At 39.7% G+C, this 16918-nt stretch overlaps 1 protein-coding gene across 3 annotated transcripts in view; it reads left to right on the top strand.

The window, feature by feature from the left end:
- Brwd1 (bromodomain and WD repeat domain containing 1) overlaps positions 1–16918 on the top strand; it is an 84564-nt gene that overhangs the window by 11830 nt on the left and 55816 nt on the right. For all 3 annotated transcript variants that reach the window (XM_087898815.1, XM_087898819.1, XM_087898821.1), the window contains exons 5-9: positions 2438–2588; positions 4433–4531; positions 4814–4974; positions 6003–6224; positions 16426–16526. In XM_087898815.1, the coding sequence (XP_087754941.1) occupies positions 2438–2588; positions 4433–4531; positions 4814–4974; positions 6003–6224; positions 16426–16526 (734 nt within the window). The remainder of the gene's footprint in view (positions 1–2437; positions 2589–4432; positions 4532–4813; positions 4975–6002; positions 6225–16425; positions 16527–16918) is intronic.

A 16918-nucleotide genomic window follows, 5' to 3' on the forward strand; every position in this document is an offset into this window, starting at 1 on the left:
AGGTCAGACTCCCAAACTAAATCAGGGAGCTTATATACCTGTAGGCAAGGGGTGATGACCTGTCCACAACAGGCTGGGTTTGTGCCCAAGTATGGACAAAAGATGGAGTGTTTAGGTGGGGACTTGGACTGCTGGGCTTTTCTTTGTTCAGAGATTTCTGAGTGGGTGGGATTTGGAGAGAGGAATGGGGCTTTCTGCATAAAACAGGAGTGAGCTGGAGGTTCCAGCTGAACATTAACTAATAGTTGAGGTCAGTATAGATCTGTAATCACATATGTCAGTGTTTCTCTAGAGGAGTGTGTCCCAGAGTTTGGAAACGTTAATATCACAGTAGTGCCTGCCCAAGTGGGTTTATCCTGCCCAGTGGCATTTGTCATTCCAGAAGTGCTGGGCATTACAATTCAGATAGTCAGTGAGAGTGAAGTTGAGTGTGGTGGTTTACACGTGTAATCCGAGCACCCTGGAGACTCAGGTGGAGCATTGATGCAAGTTCAAAGCCAGCCTGAATGGGCTAATAAGTTCCAGGCCTGCCATTGTAATATGACGGGCCGGCTTGTTGGGGTATCTGTCCCACCCGGTACCCGACAACCGGCAAGCCCAAAGAAAAATAACACACTGGACTCCATAAGGTTATAAACTGATTGGCCCATTTGGTCAGGCTTCTTGTTAACTCTTGTAACATATATTACCCCATTATCGTTATCTATGTTAGACACAGGGACTCAGTACCTTTCTCAGTGTGACAGCTTACATGTTGCCTCTTCGGTGGTCTGCGCAGGAATGGCTGAGGAACCTTCCTGCTTCCCAGAATTCTCCTGTTCTCATTGCATCACCTCTACTTCCTGTCTGGTTTTCCCGCCTATACTTCCTGCCTGGCCAATCAGCGTTTTATTAAAATACATGATTGACAGAATACAGATAATTCTCCCGCACCATGCCAGGGAGGGATACAGAGGGAAGCTGCCTTAAAAAATAAAAAAAGAAACCCTAGGCAGGCAGCATTTATTTTTATTCCAGATGCATTCCTGTCTTTTAACAGTGTGTAACTTCATGAGTCAAAAACTCCAATTCTCTTTGTGCTTGCTCTTGTCCTTAATTAGGTGTAATTAACATTCTGTCTAATTTTTCTTATTTCAAGTGTGGACTTTGGTAAAAGCTAAGTGTTGTCACCATAATGAACAGTGAAGAGTTCTCCTGGTACCCTTCATGCACTTTCTGATGTTCTCTGATTGTAGTAAACACAATTGTTGTATCATATAATTGAGTTTCTTTGTCCTTTGATACTGGAATGCATGTGTACACTGTCCCAGCTCCCTCGATTCCCCTCTCCAGCTTGTCCCCTTATCACTGCCATCAAGTGCTGGACTTAAAAGTGTATGGCTAGTTTCTCCACCTGGCCATGGCCAGTCTTTAATAGTAGCCAGGCTAGACTGCTTGATACTAGCAGGGGCTCCTGGTGGTTTGAATCTGTATCACCGCTCTGCTCTCTGGGTGTCTTTATGCCCATTTGCCTCCGGGTTCACGTTCTTTGCTCAAATAGTTAGGTCAGAATTGGGTTCTGACAGGTTAGTGCTGGGTAGTGTTTGAATGTTGTGTTGTTGGGTACTGCCAAGAGCTCTGGGCCTTTCTCATCTGTTCTAGATGCAAGTTCCTCATCAGGTGTGTGCGGTATTTCTTTTGCTTTGTGACTTCTTGACTCACTCAACAGTGCCTTGTGAGGAAAACACTGTTTGAAGAATAGCAGTTTTCTCTTTGATTTGTTGTTCTGGTGTCATTAGAAATCTCTGACCTCCCTCAGACCAAAGGATTTCTTTTTCTGTTTTTATAAATGTAACTTACGAAGTGACAATTTTATTATATATGATATCATGTCTGCTGTTTACATTTTGTTCTAAAATGGTCAGTGTTTAGATGCCATGTAAGCACAACAGAAGTAGACATTGAAAGTTGATTGTTTTTTGAGAAATTGTGTACGTCCTTGTTCCAGCACCATTTATTGGGGAATTGTTTTCTGCACTGAGTAGTAGCATCTGCACCTTGTTAGAAGTGGGTGTGTTAGAAACATGTCCGTCTCTTTCTGCCCATTTCGTCCTGTGATGGATCGGTTCTGACACATCCTGTTTAGATTATGCATCTATTGCTAGTCTTGAGATGAAGTGGTGTTTGCACCTTTTCAAAGTTGGTTTAATTTTTTCCGTGTCATTTGCATTTGAATTTTTAGGATAAAATTGTCAATTTCTATAAAGGAAAATCTTGGAATTTATATTTATAGAGTGTGAGTCTACAGAGAGTTTCATGTGTAAAGTGTCTAATTTTTCTTACAATGTTCTGTAGTTTTCACTGTGATCTTCACATTTAACAGACTACCATGAGTTAAAAAAGGTGTTTGAGTATTCCTATATGCAGTGTTGTTATTAAAACGTTTCTTTCCAACCAGGTCTTGTCCAATAAGCATGTGGCTCCTGATCACCTGTTACAGATCTGCCAGCGCATCGGCCCGATGCTGGATAAAGAAATCCCACCCAGTATTTCAAGAGTCACTTCTTTGCTTGGTGCGGGAAGGCAGTCTTTGCTACGTACAGCAAAAGGTACCTTAATTTGAAGAAGTGTTCTGCTTTGTATTAGTAGCTCTGTTATAATTGTGAAGTTGTGTAAGCGTTGTGCAAGGTAACAATGTAACTAATGCCATGGACTATAAATTCTCTGCAATTAGTGTAGATCTTTGAATTTTATAATGTGTTTAATGGGTCCTTCTGCATTTCAGAATTGATAAAGACAGATGTTAAGCTAAAAGCTTGAATATAAGATGTGTTTGAGGGTTTTATCAATGTTAGTTGTTAATTTTTCCGTTTTGTAGCTTTCTCATAACTTCAATGGATGTGATTGTATGTGTCTAATAAACTCTTTAAATACTAGAAGTATTACTTTGGATACTTAGATTCCTAAAATCCTTTGTAATAAGGAGAAGTGATTTAAAAAATGGTAGCAGCTTGAAAAACATGCACCAAAAATGTAAACTTGCATGGTTCCTTTTATTTTTTACTAACAATTTTTTTTTTGCTAAGTTATGTGCTAGCAAAATGTTTGGAATTGCTACACTTTTTCTGTTAGCTCGTATAATTGACTTAGACTAAGTACCTGTGTGTGATATGCTCTATGTATATATGTGGCTAAACTGCTAATGGCAAGTGTGTTGGTTCTGATCTTAGCAGACTTGAATTTCATTGTGATTATTTTGTTACAAGCTGATGTAATGCTACCTCTTAGGTGCTCCACTAGAACAAAGCTTGACTGAGAAAGAGTACCCTGCTTCTTGGTTTCATGCCAGACCAGCTTGCCAGCCTTAGTTGTTTCTTAGTGCCCTATAATCGTGCCGCACTGTGGCTCTAATCAGAAGACTGTCCCATCCTCCTTTTCGGCATCCCTGTTCACTTTGTAATTATTTTCATCACTAGTTGTTTTACAGCAGCTGCTTGGGCAGCACATTTTCTTTTTCCTTGTCAAGCTCAAGCTCAATGTTGTTTTGTGATGAGGCTTGTGTGAGGACTGGCAGCTTAGACGAGACTTCAGCGAGGGACCCTATTTCTGCTTGTGTTTTGTGCTAGTGCCAGAGGATGCCTTCTGTTCATGTAAAACATGGCATGCCTGTTAGTGTGGGCACCCGAGCTCAGTGGAGGTGGTTCAGTACCGTGCCTCTCCCTTGTTTGCAGCTGTGAAGCAGCTCGTTGTAGCTCAGCAGGAGTGGGACACGAGGCCCGTGTCTTCTTTAGACCTGGTGGGGTGTGGCTTTAGAAGGCTCACTCACACACTGTATGTGCTCTTCTTCCATCCTAATGTGGGAAGCTGAATTAACTTGAACTCACTAATTCTTCCTGAGTTCAAGGTAAAATAGTACTGGCCGAATGAATCTGAAACTGAATGAGTCAAGTCAAAGATGTTTAGAGACATCAGATAAGTTAAATCTTAAAATTCTCCACTTTTGAAAACTGGGGTCAGTTGTGATAAGACTGCTCATTTTAAATGTTGTATGGTATTTTGCATTGAAAAATAAACAGCTAACTTGGTATTCCATTCCCTCTTACTAATCATTTACAGTGGATCTCTTTAAAGGTCCTGGAACCTTTGAGCCTCAGTCACCTCATTTGTAAATTAGTGGGAACACCTACCTCACAGGGTTGTTGTGAGGACTCCATGAGCTAATGTATGTGGAAAGCACTTGGTGATTGTAAAGTGCTGTGCTGTCAGTGTTACTGCTGCTGTATCTGAGATGTCTCCAGAATAGCACAATAAACCTCCCAGGCTTTTCTGTTAAAGTACAGTAGTTGGTAAAACTTTGAATAAACAGTTTATTACAATGTACGTAAGTATTGTATAAGATCTTTCTTTGGATTAACTGTCAAGATTTTATGTGTATCTAAACTTCGTTTTAAAGACTGCAGGCACACAGTGTGGAAGGGCTCTGCCTTTGCTGCTCTTCACAGAGGAAGACCTCCTGAAATGCCCGTCAATTATGGCTCCCCACCAAGTCTTGGTGAGTGCGGTTGGCCTGTGGGGCCCCCAAACTGTTTCTGAATTTCATGAAGACTTTATAGATGCAGTGGAAGTCCTGGTATAGTGTGATCGCAGTAGTAAAAAGTACCAAATTTCAAATTTCTTGTTGACTTAATTAAAAATGGTTATGTTATAGTTCAGTAGAATTAGGACAAAGAGTGAATCATTTGGATTTCTAAAACTCTGGAAATTGTTTTGGGATCTTTTTTAATTTTTACATACTGGCTCCCCCTTAACCATTTCCGTTGTTTTTATTTCCTAGTGGAGATACATCGAGGAAAACAGCTCACAGGGTGTTCCACTTTTAGCACAGCGTTCCCAGGAACTATGTACCAGCATCTAAAGATGCACAGGAGGATTCTCGGACATCTGTCTGCTGTGTACTGTGTAGCATTTGATAGGACAGGACGTAGAATCTTTACAGTGAGTGAACATCTTACTCGTTTGGTACTGCCTGGAGTGCTGTAACATCCTTGACAAGGAGCATGGAGAGGCTTTTACTTCCCATCCATAGACATTTTGATCATGGAGATGTGGTGCAGGGTCTAAAATTTTGTAGTTCCTTAAGTGTTACTTCAAGTGATTGGGCAACACAGTCAGGTCTGGGCTGTGTTGAGAGTGGAGGTTCCAAAACATTGAGGAGTCTGTATAACTCCTGGGGAGGTGATGATGAGTTTGAGGCCTGCTTCAGAGTAACCAGTGCTCTCTCTCTAGCTCTGTGGCCATGCACTCTGTTTTCAAATGGTAGAAAGTTTCTCTTCTAGGACATTTGAGACTAAAGGAATTAAGTTACATTGCCATTAATCCTACATTTATCAGTAAAAAGCTCCCTCTTACCTCTCAGCAAAATCCCAGATCATTAGTAATGACTCATACTTACATGGATTAATCAATCACTAATTCATTATATTCATTTTTGTATTCAAGACATTATTTGAAAATTAAGAGTATGACTGTTCCAATGTTTTTAAGACTAAAATAATTTTTTAAGTGGATTGAAAACATACTCAGCTGTGTTGATTGATGAACAGTATCTGGTTTGGTATTATAAATTTGAGACTTGTTTATTTCAAAAGAGGGTGCTTTCCCCACTACAGTGTGTAGTCTGGTCCCAGGAATTTAGGTCTGTCCCAGTTTCGATTTGTAGCTTGGTGAACTAATTTGCTCCTGTAACTGGTATTGGGGAGTGGGAACTTAGGGCTGGGCCTACTATATTCTTGGGAGAGAACTTTGTGAAAACAGTAGTATATGGGAGAATCTGACTCGTAGATTCTGTGTAAACTTTCTGCTTTGAAGAGAAATGCTAAGTCTGTGTGTTCTGGTGATAAAGGTAGTAATTACAGTATTTGCTTGAAAAGGACAGGAATAATAGTTAATAAGGGAGGTATCATTCCTATTTCAGTTTAGTGGATGCTGTGTTAACATTTGTGTTGGGGTGTTGCTTTTTTTAGGGGTCAGATGATTGTTTGGTAAAGATTTGGTCAACACATAATGGCCGCTTGTTGTCTACGTTAAGAGGCCATTCTGCAGAAATTTCAGACATGGCTGTGAACTACGAGAACACACTGATTGCAGCAGGAAGCTGTGATAAGATCATCAGGGTGTGGTGCTTGAGGACCTGTGCCCCAGTTGCTGTGCTGCAAGGACACACGGGGTCAATTACGTCTTTGCAGGTAACTTCTAGCCGACTGACGCCACAGTTTAACTTTTGGAATGAAGTAGTAAGGTGATGTGATTATATGATGTTTTAAAAATTCGATTGTTTCTTTTTTAAAATTGATTTTTATTTTATGTGTGGGTGTTGGGCTAACATCTACATCTGCACCATTGTGTGTGCAGAAACCTGGGAGACCATAAGGGGATTGCTTGTGAGCTGCCATGTGTGTACTGAGAATTGAGCCTATGTCTAAGAGCGCTGAGTCATTGAGTGGTTGGCAGCTGAGCTATCTCCAGCTCAGCTGATAATGTATTTCTACAGGTTATGGAAGAATAAGGTGTAAGGACACAGAGCTTTCAGAGTGACTTACTGACCGCTTTAAAGCTTTTGTTTGAACTGCAGGAAAGCCTGTGACAAACTGGTAATAGGTTATTTTTCTGTTTAAAACTGGTACATTTGGTTGAGTTGATTAAATTAGATAAAATCTTCCTACAATAAGTGGGAAGTTGTTTTCAATATATACATGAAGTGTTGAAAAATGTAGTGGGTCTCTGCGGCCTGTCGGCTTAACTTTTATTTTAATTTAATTTACTTTTTATTTTAATAGATTATTTTGAGGTCTACATTTTTCTCTGCTCCCTCCCTGCCTCTCTCCTCCCCTTCAACCCTCTCTCATGGTCCCATGTTCCTAATTTACTCAGGAAATCTTGTCTTTTTCTACTTCCCATGTAGATTAGATCCATGTATGTCTCTCTTAGGGTCCTCTTTTTTGTCTAGGTTCTCTGGGATTGTGATTTATAGGCTGGTTTTCTTTGCTATATGTTTAAAAACCACTTATGAGTGAGTACATATGATATTTGTCTACCTGGGTCTGGGGTTACCTCACTCAATATGATGTTTTCTAGCTCCATCCATTTCCCTGCAAATTTCAAGATGTGTGGTTTGGTTTTTTTTTTTTTTTTCTGTGTAATACTCCAAGTGTAAATGTACCACATTTTCCTTATCCATTCTTCGGCCAAGGGGCATTGAGGTTGTTTTAAGGTTCTGGCTATGACAAACAAAGCTGAACATAGTTGAACACATGTCCTTGTGGCATGATTGAGCATCCTTTGGATATATACCCAAAAGTGATATTGCTGGGTCTTAAGATTGTTTCCTAATTTTCTGTGAAATCGCCACACTGATATCCAAAGGGGCTGTACCAGCTTGCATTCCCACTAGCAATGCAGGTGTGTTCCCTTTACCCCACAACCTCTCCAGCATAAGTTGTCATTAGTGTTTTTGATCTTGGCCATTCTTACAGGTGTAAGATGGAATCTCAGAGTTGTTTTGATTTGCATTTCTCTGACTGTGTATGTTGAGCATTTCCTTAAGTTTCTTTCAGCCATTTTAGATTCCTCTGTTGAGAGTTTTCTATTTAGGCCTGTACTCCATTTTTTTAATTGAATTATTTGTTCTTTTGATGACCAATTTCTTGCGTTTTTTTGTGTATTTTGGAGATCAGACCTCTGTCTGATATGGAGTTAGTGAAGATCTTTTCCCATTCTGTAGGCTATCATTTTGTCTTGTTGACCGTGTCCTTTGCTTTACAGAAGCTTTTCGGTTTCAGGAGGTCCCATTTATTAATTGTTTCTCTCAGTGTCTGCGCTGCTGGGGTTATATTTAGGAAATGGTCTCCTGTGCCAATGCAGTCAAATGTACTTCCCACTTTCTCTTCTATGAGGTTCAGTGTGGCTGGCTTTATGTTGAGGTCTTTGATTCATTTGGACTTGAGTTTCGTGCATGGATCTGTTTTTATTCTTCTACATGCTGATATCCAGTTATGTCAGCACCACTTGTTAAATATGGTTTCTTTTTTCCATTTGATATTTTTTGCTTCTTTGTCAAAAATCAAGTGTTCATAGTTGTGTGGATTAATATCCAGGTCTTAGATTTGGTTCCATTGGTCCTCCTGTCTGTTTTTATGCCAGGCTGTTTTCAGTACTGTAGCTCTGTAGTAGAGTTTGAAGTCAGGGATTGTGATGCTTCCAGAAGTTTCTTTATTGTACAGGGTTGTTTCAGCTATCCTGGATTTTCTGCTTTTCCATATGAAGTTGAGTACTGTTCTTTCTAGGTCTATGAAGAATTTTGCTGGGATTTTGATGGGCATTGTGTTGAATCTGTAGATTGCTTTTGGTAAGATTACCATTTTCACTATGTTCATTCTACCTACCCGATAGCATGGGAGATCTTTCCACTTTCTGGTGTCTTCTTCAATTTCTTTCTTCAAAGATTTACAGTTCTTGTTATACAAGTCTTCCACTTTTTTGGTTAGAGTTATTCCGCGATATTTTATGCTATTTGTGGCTATTGTGAAGGGTGATGTTTCTCTGATTTCTTTCTCAGCCCATTTATCATCTGTGTACAGGGCGGCTACTGATCTTTTTGATTTAATCTTGTATCCTGCTATATTACTGAAAGTGTTTATGAGTTGTAGAAGTTCCTTGGTAGATTTTTGGGGATTGCTTATGTAAACTATCATATCATCAGCAAATAGTGAGAGTTTGACTCCTTGTTTTCCAATTTGTATCCCCTTTATCTCCTTTCGTTGTCTTATTGTTTTAGCTAGGACCTCAAGAACTATATTGAACAGATATGGAGAGAGTAGACAACCTTGTCTTATTCCTGATTTCAGTAGAATCGCTGGGAGTTTCTCTCCATTTAGTTGGATGTTGGATGTTGGCTTGCTGTATATAGCCTTTATTATGTTTAGGTGTGTTCCTTGTATCCCTGCTCTCTCCAAGACCTTTATCATGAAGGGATGTTGTATTTTATTGAAGGCTTTCATCATCTAATGAGATGATCATGTGTTTTTTTTTTTCCAGTTTGTTTATATGGTGGATTACGTTGATAGATTTTTGTATATTGAACGTCCCTGCATCTTGGGATGAAGCCGACTTGATGATGGTGCTGATGTGTTCTTGTATACAATCTGCAGAATTTTATTTTGTACTTTTGCATCAATGTTCATGAGTGAGATTGGTGTGTAATTCTCGTAGTAATGTCTTTATGTGGTTTGGATATCAGGGTAATTGTAGCCTCATAAAAAGAGTTTGGCAATGTTCCTTCTGTTTCTATTGTATGAAACAATTTGAGGAGTATTGGTATTAGTTCTTCTTTGAAAATCTTGTGGAATTCCGAGCTGAAACCATCTGGTCCTGAGCTTTTTTTGGTTGGGAAACTTTTGATGACTGTTTCTATTTCTTCAGCAGTTATAGGTTTGTTAATTTGCTCATCTGATCATGATTTAATTTGGGTAAGTGATATTTATCCAGAAAGTTATCCATTTCTTTTAAGTTTTCCAATTTTGTGGAGTACAGGTTTTCGAAATTTGACCTGATGATTCTCTGTATTTCAGCTGTGTCTGTTGTTATGTCCCCTTTTCATTTCTGATTTAATTAATTTGGATAATTTCTCTCTGCCTTTTGGTTATTTTGGATATCTTTGTCTTATTGATTTCTGTGTATTGTTTTCTTTGCTTCTATTTTGTTGATTTTAGATCTCAATTTGATTATTTCCTGCTGTCTAGTTCTCTGGGGTGAGTTTACTTCTTTTTGTTCTAAAGTTTTCAAATGTTCTGTTAATTCACTAGTGTGGGAATTTTCCAGCTTCTTTATGAAGGCATTTAGTGCCATGAGCTTTCCTCTTAATACTGCTTTCATTGTGTCCCATAAATTTGGGTATGTTGTGAGGATATTTTCTTTGAATTTTAGGAAGTCTTTAATTTCTCCCTTGACCCATTGATGATTAAGTGAGAATTGTTTAATTTTCATGTGTATGTGGGCTTTCTGAAATTAGTGTTGCTGTTATATTCTAGTTTTAAGCCGTGGTGATCCGATAAGATACATGGGGTTATTCCATTTTTTTTTCCTATCTGTTGAGGTTTGTTTTTTTACTGAGTATGTGGTCAGTTTTTGAGAAGATTCCATGAGGTGCTGAGAAGAAGGTATATTCTTTTATGTTTGGATGGAATGTTCTATAGATGTCTGTTAAGTCCATTTGAGTCATAACATGTTAGTTTCCTTATTTCTTTGTTAATTTTTTTATCTGACTGACCTGTCCAGTGGTGAGAATGGAGTGTTGAAGTTTCCCACTATTAGTGTTTGGGGTTTAATGTATGATTTAAGCTTTAGAAGTTTTATTTTATATGAGGGTGCCCTTGAATTTGGGGTATAGATGTTCACTATTGAGATTTCCTCTTGATGGATTTTCCCTGTGACTAATATGAAATGTCCTTTGTCTCTTTTGATTGATTTTAGTTTGAAGTCTATTTTGTTAGATATTAGAATAGCTATAGCAGCTTGTTTCTTAGGTCCATTTGATAGGAAATTTTTTTTCCTAACCCTTTACTGTGAGGCGATGTCTGCCTTTGAGGTTGAGGTGTGTTTCTTGTATGCAGCAAAAGGATGGATTCTGTTTTTGTATCCAATCTGTTAGCCTGTGTCTTTTTATAGGGGAGTTGAGTCCGTTTATATTAAGGGATATTAATGACCATTGATTGCTGTCTCCTGTTAATTTAGTTTTCATTGTTGGTGATGTTAATTTTTGTGTTTTTCCCTTTGCAATTTGCTGCTATGAGACCATCAATTGTCTGTGTTTTTGTGGAATGTAGCCAACTTCCTTGGGTTGGAGTTTTTCTTCTAGTATTTTATTTGGGGCTGTGTTTGTGGCTAGGTATTGGTTAAATCTGGTTCTGTCATGGAATATCTTGTTTTGTCCTTCTGTAGTGATGGAAAGTTTTGCTGGGTATAGTAGTCTGGTCTGGCATCCGTGGTCTCTTAATGTCTCCATAAGGCTTGGCCACGATTTTCTGGCTTTCTTTGTTTCTAGTGAGAAGTCAGGTGTAATTCTGATAGGTCTGCCTTTATATGTTACTTGGCCTTTTTCCTTTGCAGCTTTTAATATTCTTTCTTTATTCTGTATGTTTAGTGTTTTATTATGTGGTGAGGGACTTTTTTCTTATTTTTTATCCAGTCTATTTTGGTGTTCTGTAAGCTTCTTGTATCTTCATAGGCATGTCTTTCTTTAGGTTGGGAAAGTTTTCTTCTGTGATTTTGTTAAGTATATTTTCTGTGCTTTTGAGTTGACCTTCTCCTTCTATTCCTATTATTCTTAGGTTTGGTCTTTTCATGGTGTCCCATATTTCCTGGATATTTTGTGTTAAGCTTTTGTTAGATTTAGTGTTTTCTTTGGCCGATAAGTCTATTTCCTCTATTCTATCTTCAGCACTTGAGATTCTGTCTTCCATCTCTTCTATTCTGCTGTTTATGCTTGCATTTGTGGTTCCTGATCGTCTCATGATTTCTGTTTCTATAATTTCCTTGACTTGTGTTTTCTTTATTGTCTCTACTTCAGATTTCAAGTCTTGAATAGTTTCTTTTATATGTTTGATTGCTTTTTTTGTTTTGTTTTTCTAAGGGATTTGTTGTTGTCTTCCAATTTATTTGTCTTTTCCTCCAATTTTTTTTTTTTGAGGGAATTTCTCATTTCCTCTTTAAGAGTTTCAAACATTCTCCTGAAGTTATTTTTTTAGGTCATTTTCTTCTGCTTCATCTGTATTTGGTTGTTCAAGTCTTCCTGTTAAAGGGTCACTAGATTTTACTGGTGTTGTGTTGCTCTTTGTGGTGTTGTGTGTGTTCTTACCTTGTCTACCCATCTTTTCCTCTAGTTTGTGTTGTTGGGGCTGTTTGTGACTCTGGTGATCGATCCCAGACCTACGAGGCCTAGTTCCTCGTAGGTCTCAGACTCACGCCTGGACCCATAGTGGTCCTGGCTCAGGTCTACTTCCTGTTCTCAGACTCTCGGCTGTGCATGTTTTAAAAAGGAGCTGCAGGCCGCTTCCCGCTCCTGGCCGCCTGGCTAGCTTTACCTGAAATAACAACACACAAATTGTATTCATTTAAACACTGCCTAGCCCATTAGTTCTAGCCTCTTATTGGCTAACTCTCACATCTTGATTCAACCCATTTCTAATAATCTGTATGTCACCACGAGCTCGTGGCTTACCGGGAAAGATTCAGCATGTCTGACCTGGCAGCTTCATGGTGGGCGACTCTCTCTCTCTCTCTCTCTCTCTCTCTCTCTCTCTGCCTCCTTTCTCCCAACATTCTTTTCTGTCTACTCCGGCTAAGTTTTGCCCTATCAAAAGGCCAAGACAGTTTTCTTTATTCAACCAATGAAAGCAACACATAGAAAGAAGACCCTCCTACACCACTTGTACGGACCTGCTGAGGTCTCTGGTTCCTGTCTACAACCTGGTAGGTCCCAGACTCATGCCTGGACCCTCAGAGGTCTCTGTACCTGCTCCTGTGGAGTTGACTGTCTCAGAGCAGTGGTACTCTTTGTTTATGAATCGACCTGCAGGGATAGCTTATCCTGTTAAACACCATGTGTGAGGATTATGCTTTAATATGCTTGTGGCAGTGCTTGAGAATTCTTGGTTAGAAGAAAATTTCTCACACTGCCATGTCCTGGAAACATCAGCTCTCCCGTCAGAGCTGCTGCTGTCCTCCGTTAGAACCCATTGATTGCTGCCTTAAGACCATTGGCTCAGCAGGAACTGGAAACGTTGCTGTTTTCTGTTTTTGAGGCAGTTTCTGTGTGTAGCCCTGGCTGTCCTGGAATTCAGATACCCACTTACTTTTGCCTCTTGAGTGCTGAGAGCAAAGGTGTACGCATCACACCCAACCTTTGATTATTATTATTCCTCTTTAACTCACATTTCTTAGATTGAGTTAAATTGTTAGATTTATGAGGTTTTTAACTATGTGTTGTTGCAATTAAGATTTGGTTAAATGTGCAGAGAGGATTCCATTTTCCTATGCAGCTTTGGTGTAGAGTTCTGTGATCAGAGTGACTTGACTTCTTCTGAGTGTTTTCACACATATGCTTAAAATGGTATTCTTGGCCTGGAGAGATAGCTCAGTGCGTAAAGGCAATTTCTGCCATGTCTGATAACCTGAGTTTGAGTCCTGGAAGGAAAGAACTGAGTCTTGCAGAGTGACTTTCCGGTCTTTACCCGTGTGCCATGATGCACAGTAAAGCTATTCATTCTCATGTAAAGATAATGTTTCAGCTTGAAATTCATAAAGGTTTTTAGGTGCCCATTATTTTGGAAAAACTTGTTTGAGACAGTCTCCTGTAGCTTTGGTTGATCTTCCACCCGGTTTGTTACCAAGTGTGACCTTGACTTTATCATCTCCCCCCCCCCCCCCCAGCCTCTACTTCTGGGGTGCCAGAACTGGAATTACAGGTGTGTATTGCTACACCTATTGAATTACTAGCGCTAGAAGCACAGACTTCAGGTATAGTTGGCAGGTACTCTGCTAGCTGAAATACATTCCTCACCCCGAGAAGTCTTTTCAGCTTAAAAATTAATTAAAACTAGCTTGTGTTATAGTTATTATGTTCTGATGAACCTCCAGGAAGTAGAGCAGCTATGGAGGAGCCTTGTGCTCTTTGATAAAATACATTTGAGCAGTGCTGGAGCATGCAGTAGTGCTAGCTTTGCCTGGAACCATTCTGTTAGTTACGTGGGGCTGTGCACATGTGCTTGCAGTCTGCTGGGCAGGCCTCAGGACTGACTGTACCTCCAACCAGAGCACTGGGCTGGACTCGTGGTTTCCTTGAGTTCTATGCTTCCTGTATTGGTGCTTTAAGAGGATCCTTAAAATTAAGTGATAGCGTCATTCAGTTTGTTGAGATTACGACCAGTATGTAGGCACTCAGTATAACCCTGGCTGGCATGTAGTTTACTGAGTCCTGCCTGTTTGTGTTGAGATTAAAGGCATTGTTTATGGTATTGCCTATAGGAGGATTAGGTAGAAGATCAGAACACAACTGATGACAAGCCTGTTTTAGCTAAGAATAATGACAGGTTTTTAGTATTTGCGTTTTACAGAACTCCATAGTCTATTTTCATTTAATAAAATTTACATTATGAAAAATATAAGTATTAAGGTGTAATTACCACCAGAGGCAGAGTATTCTCTAGGAATGAAATGTTCAAAGTTGCCTGGACTTCTTTTTATTTTAAAGATTTTTTTAATTTTATGAGTGTGGGTGTTTTGCCTGCATGTATGTCTGTACATGTAGATGACATCAGTTCCCATAGTACTGCAGTTGTAGACAGTTGTGAGCTGCCTATGTGTGCTGGAAATTGAACCCAGAATCTGAGAAAGCAATCAGTGCTCTTAAATGCTGAGCTACTCCTCCAGCCCCCAAGACTGGACTTACTTTAAGATTTGTAGAAGCACCGCACAGATGAGACAGGTGAGGCTTTGTATTGGGAAGTTGAGTTGTCACTATGTGATAAATAAGGAAAGCCCAAAGAAGAGAACCTTGTATTAAGAGGTGTTTGGTACTTTAAAGGGGCTTACCTGGGATGTTTTGCTGAACATATGACAGGAATCATGGGTTAAGGGAGGAAGTGAATAAAAACTAGGGTCTGTTGTAGAGGGTTTAAAAGATAAGAACAACCCTGTTGTAACCAGAAGAGTTTCATCATAGAAATAAGGATGATCTAGAACTAAATTAACCTGCCCAGAAACCGAAGCCCAGTTTCAAAGAATCTGTTCTCCTGAATCAGGAATCGCCAGTATGGTGCAGGCTAAAAGCCTAAGTTGCTTCATTTAGAGATAAGCAAACATAAGGCATAAAAAAGGAATATTAAAGAAAAATGCAAATAAATAATAAGAGCCGAGCTTTACTGGACAGGAGAAATGCAGTGGTAAGACAGAATGGAGATTTACAAAGTGGGTGGATGTTCCAGGTCTGAGTTGGGACTGCTTGCGCTTAAATACAGTTAGCCAGTATGAATAAGCAGAATCAATCCACCAGTGAGCCAGAAGCACAGAAGCAAACTCTACAATTAAAATCCATAACCGACTTTAAGAATCCAGTGGCTGAAGCCCAGTGTAGTGACTCAGGCCTTTAATCTCCAGTGGGAGGGTCATGGGTTCAAAGCAAGCCTGGGCTGTATAGCAGGATCTGTTTCTTAAAAAATCAGAACTCCAACCTTCAAAAGGAATGCAGTGGATAAATTTAACAGAATATGGACACAACAAGAAATTGGAGATTTAGTGAGTTGAAAGGTCAGAAGAGAAGAGATAGCTTAAGAGGTAGGTTTTGACTAAGTTATGTACTCTTGTGTAATTGACATTCCTCCAGGGGAAGCACAGAATGAAGCAAAAAACACATTTAAAAAGTGTGTGGATTATGCACATACAGAGTAAATATTAAAATGTGTGGATTAGGTATTAAATATTAGAAAGTACAGATTGGTGGGTGTGGTGGGCAGTGCTTGCCAGTACCAGTATTCAAGACAGGAGGATTACTGTAAATCAGAAACCATCAAGGGCTCTATAGATACTTAAGAGTTAAGTAGAGACCCTGTGGCAGCAGCACTGCCATAGAAGTGTTAGAAATCAGTGTATTAGTCCAGACAGGAATTGGCAAGCTAGAGTGGAGTAAAATGGAGCAGCAGGCACATAAGTATCTAGAGGTTTGCTCTGTAGACCAGACTGGCCTTAAACTCACCAGAGATCCACCTGCGTCTGCCTTCCTTAGCTGCCGGTCCACGAATGTCTTTCTTATTCAGATGTTACAGTAGCACTTCGTTTTCTTCAGTTTTATTTTGTAAGATGTGTAAGTCACTGATGAGTTTGAAATGTACTGTTGTATTCTCAAGCATGACCCTATCTCCCATACCACCCATAGTTTCCCACATGTAAGATGTCTTATACTAGCCTGGCAGTGATGACTTGAATCCCAGCACTCAGGAGGCAGGGGCAGGCAAATCTCTGAGACTGAGGCTAGCCTGGTCTACAGAGTGAATTTCAGGATAGATCCCCCCACTCTACACACTTTCGTTTTGGTTTTTCCATTTGTAATTCTATCATTGTCCTTGTTACACTGAATAGTGCTAGTTACTGAGGCTCAGGATTGGTGTTCTTTAGTGTCTTAAAACTAGATCTTGACCTTGTCAGAGTTACTATTGTTCTTGTTTGCTTGTTGTGAGAATTGATCAGAATCACAGTGAGTTAGTGTGCACTCTTAGAGTTCTCACTGTGCTGATTGTCACCTTTGTCAGTGTGTCAGCTGATGAGAACTTGGGAACTGCTAAGCTGTAACTAAGGAGAGACTGTAGATGGAGACTCATGTGTGTTGTTGACTTTCAGTTTAGCCCAATGGCCAAAGGACCTCAGAGATACATGGTCTCCACTGGTGCTGACGGCACTGTTTGCTTTTGGCAGTGGGATTTGGAGTCCTTGAAATTCAGGTGAGTGATTTACACGATGTTTTAATGTGATGGGGACAGTCTAAAAGGAAAATAATCTCCTGAGCTCAATTTGTCATTGCATCAGCTTCACTGGAACAGGAAAGCCTAAAGAACTTTTTCATTGCTCACGTTTGTAAGCAAAATCAAACAACAGATATTTAGAAAAGATAGACACGGAGGGTTAGGTGTGTGATCAGAAGCGTTGACAGGAGCTCTGGACTCAGGGACTTTGCTGTTAGAGAGCAGTGGCTACAAAGCCGCCTGTGACCACTGAGTATTTAGAGTTCTAATGCACTTGACGAACTGAAGCTCATTTAAATTGTATAAATGCCTCTAATCCCAGCAGGCAAAGACAGGTGGATCTGTGTAGGTGGGTCTCTGAGTTCAAGACT

This window comes from Myodes glareolus, chromosome 2 (assembly GCF_982192425.1).
Source record: "Myodes glareolus chromosome 2, mMyoGla1.1, whole genome shotgun sequence".
Classification (NCBI taxonomy): Eukaryota; Metazoa; Chordata; class Mammalia; order Rodentia; family Cricetidae; genus Myodes; species Myodes glareolus.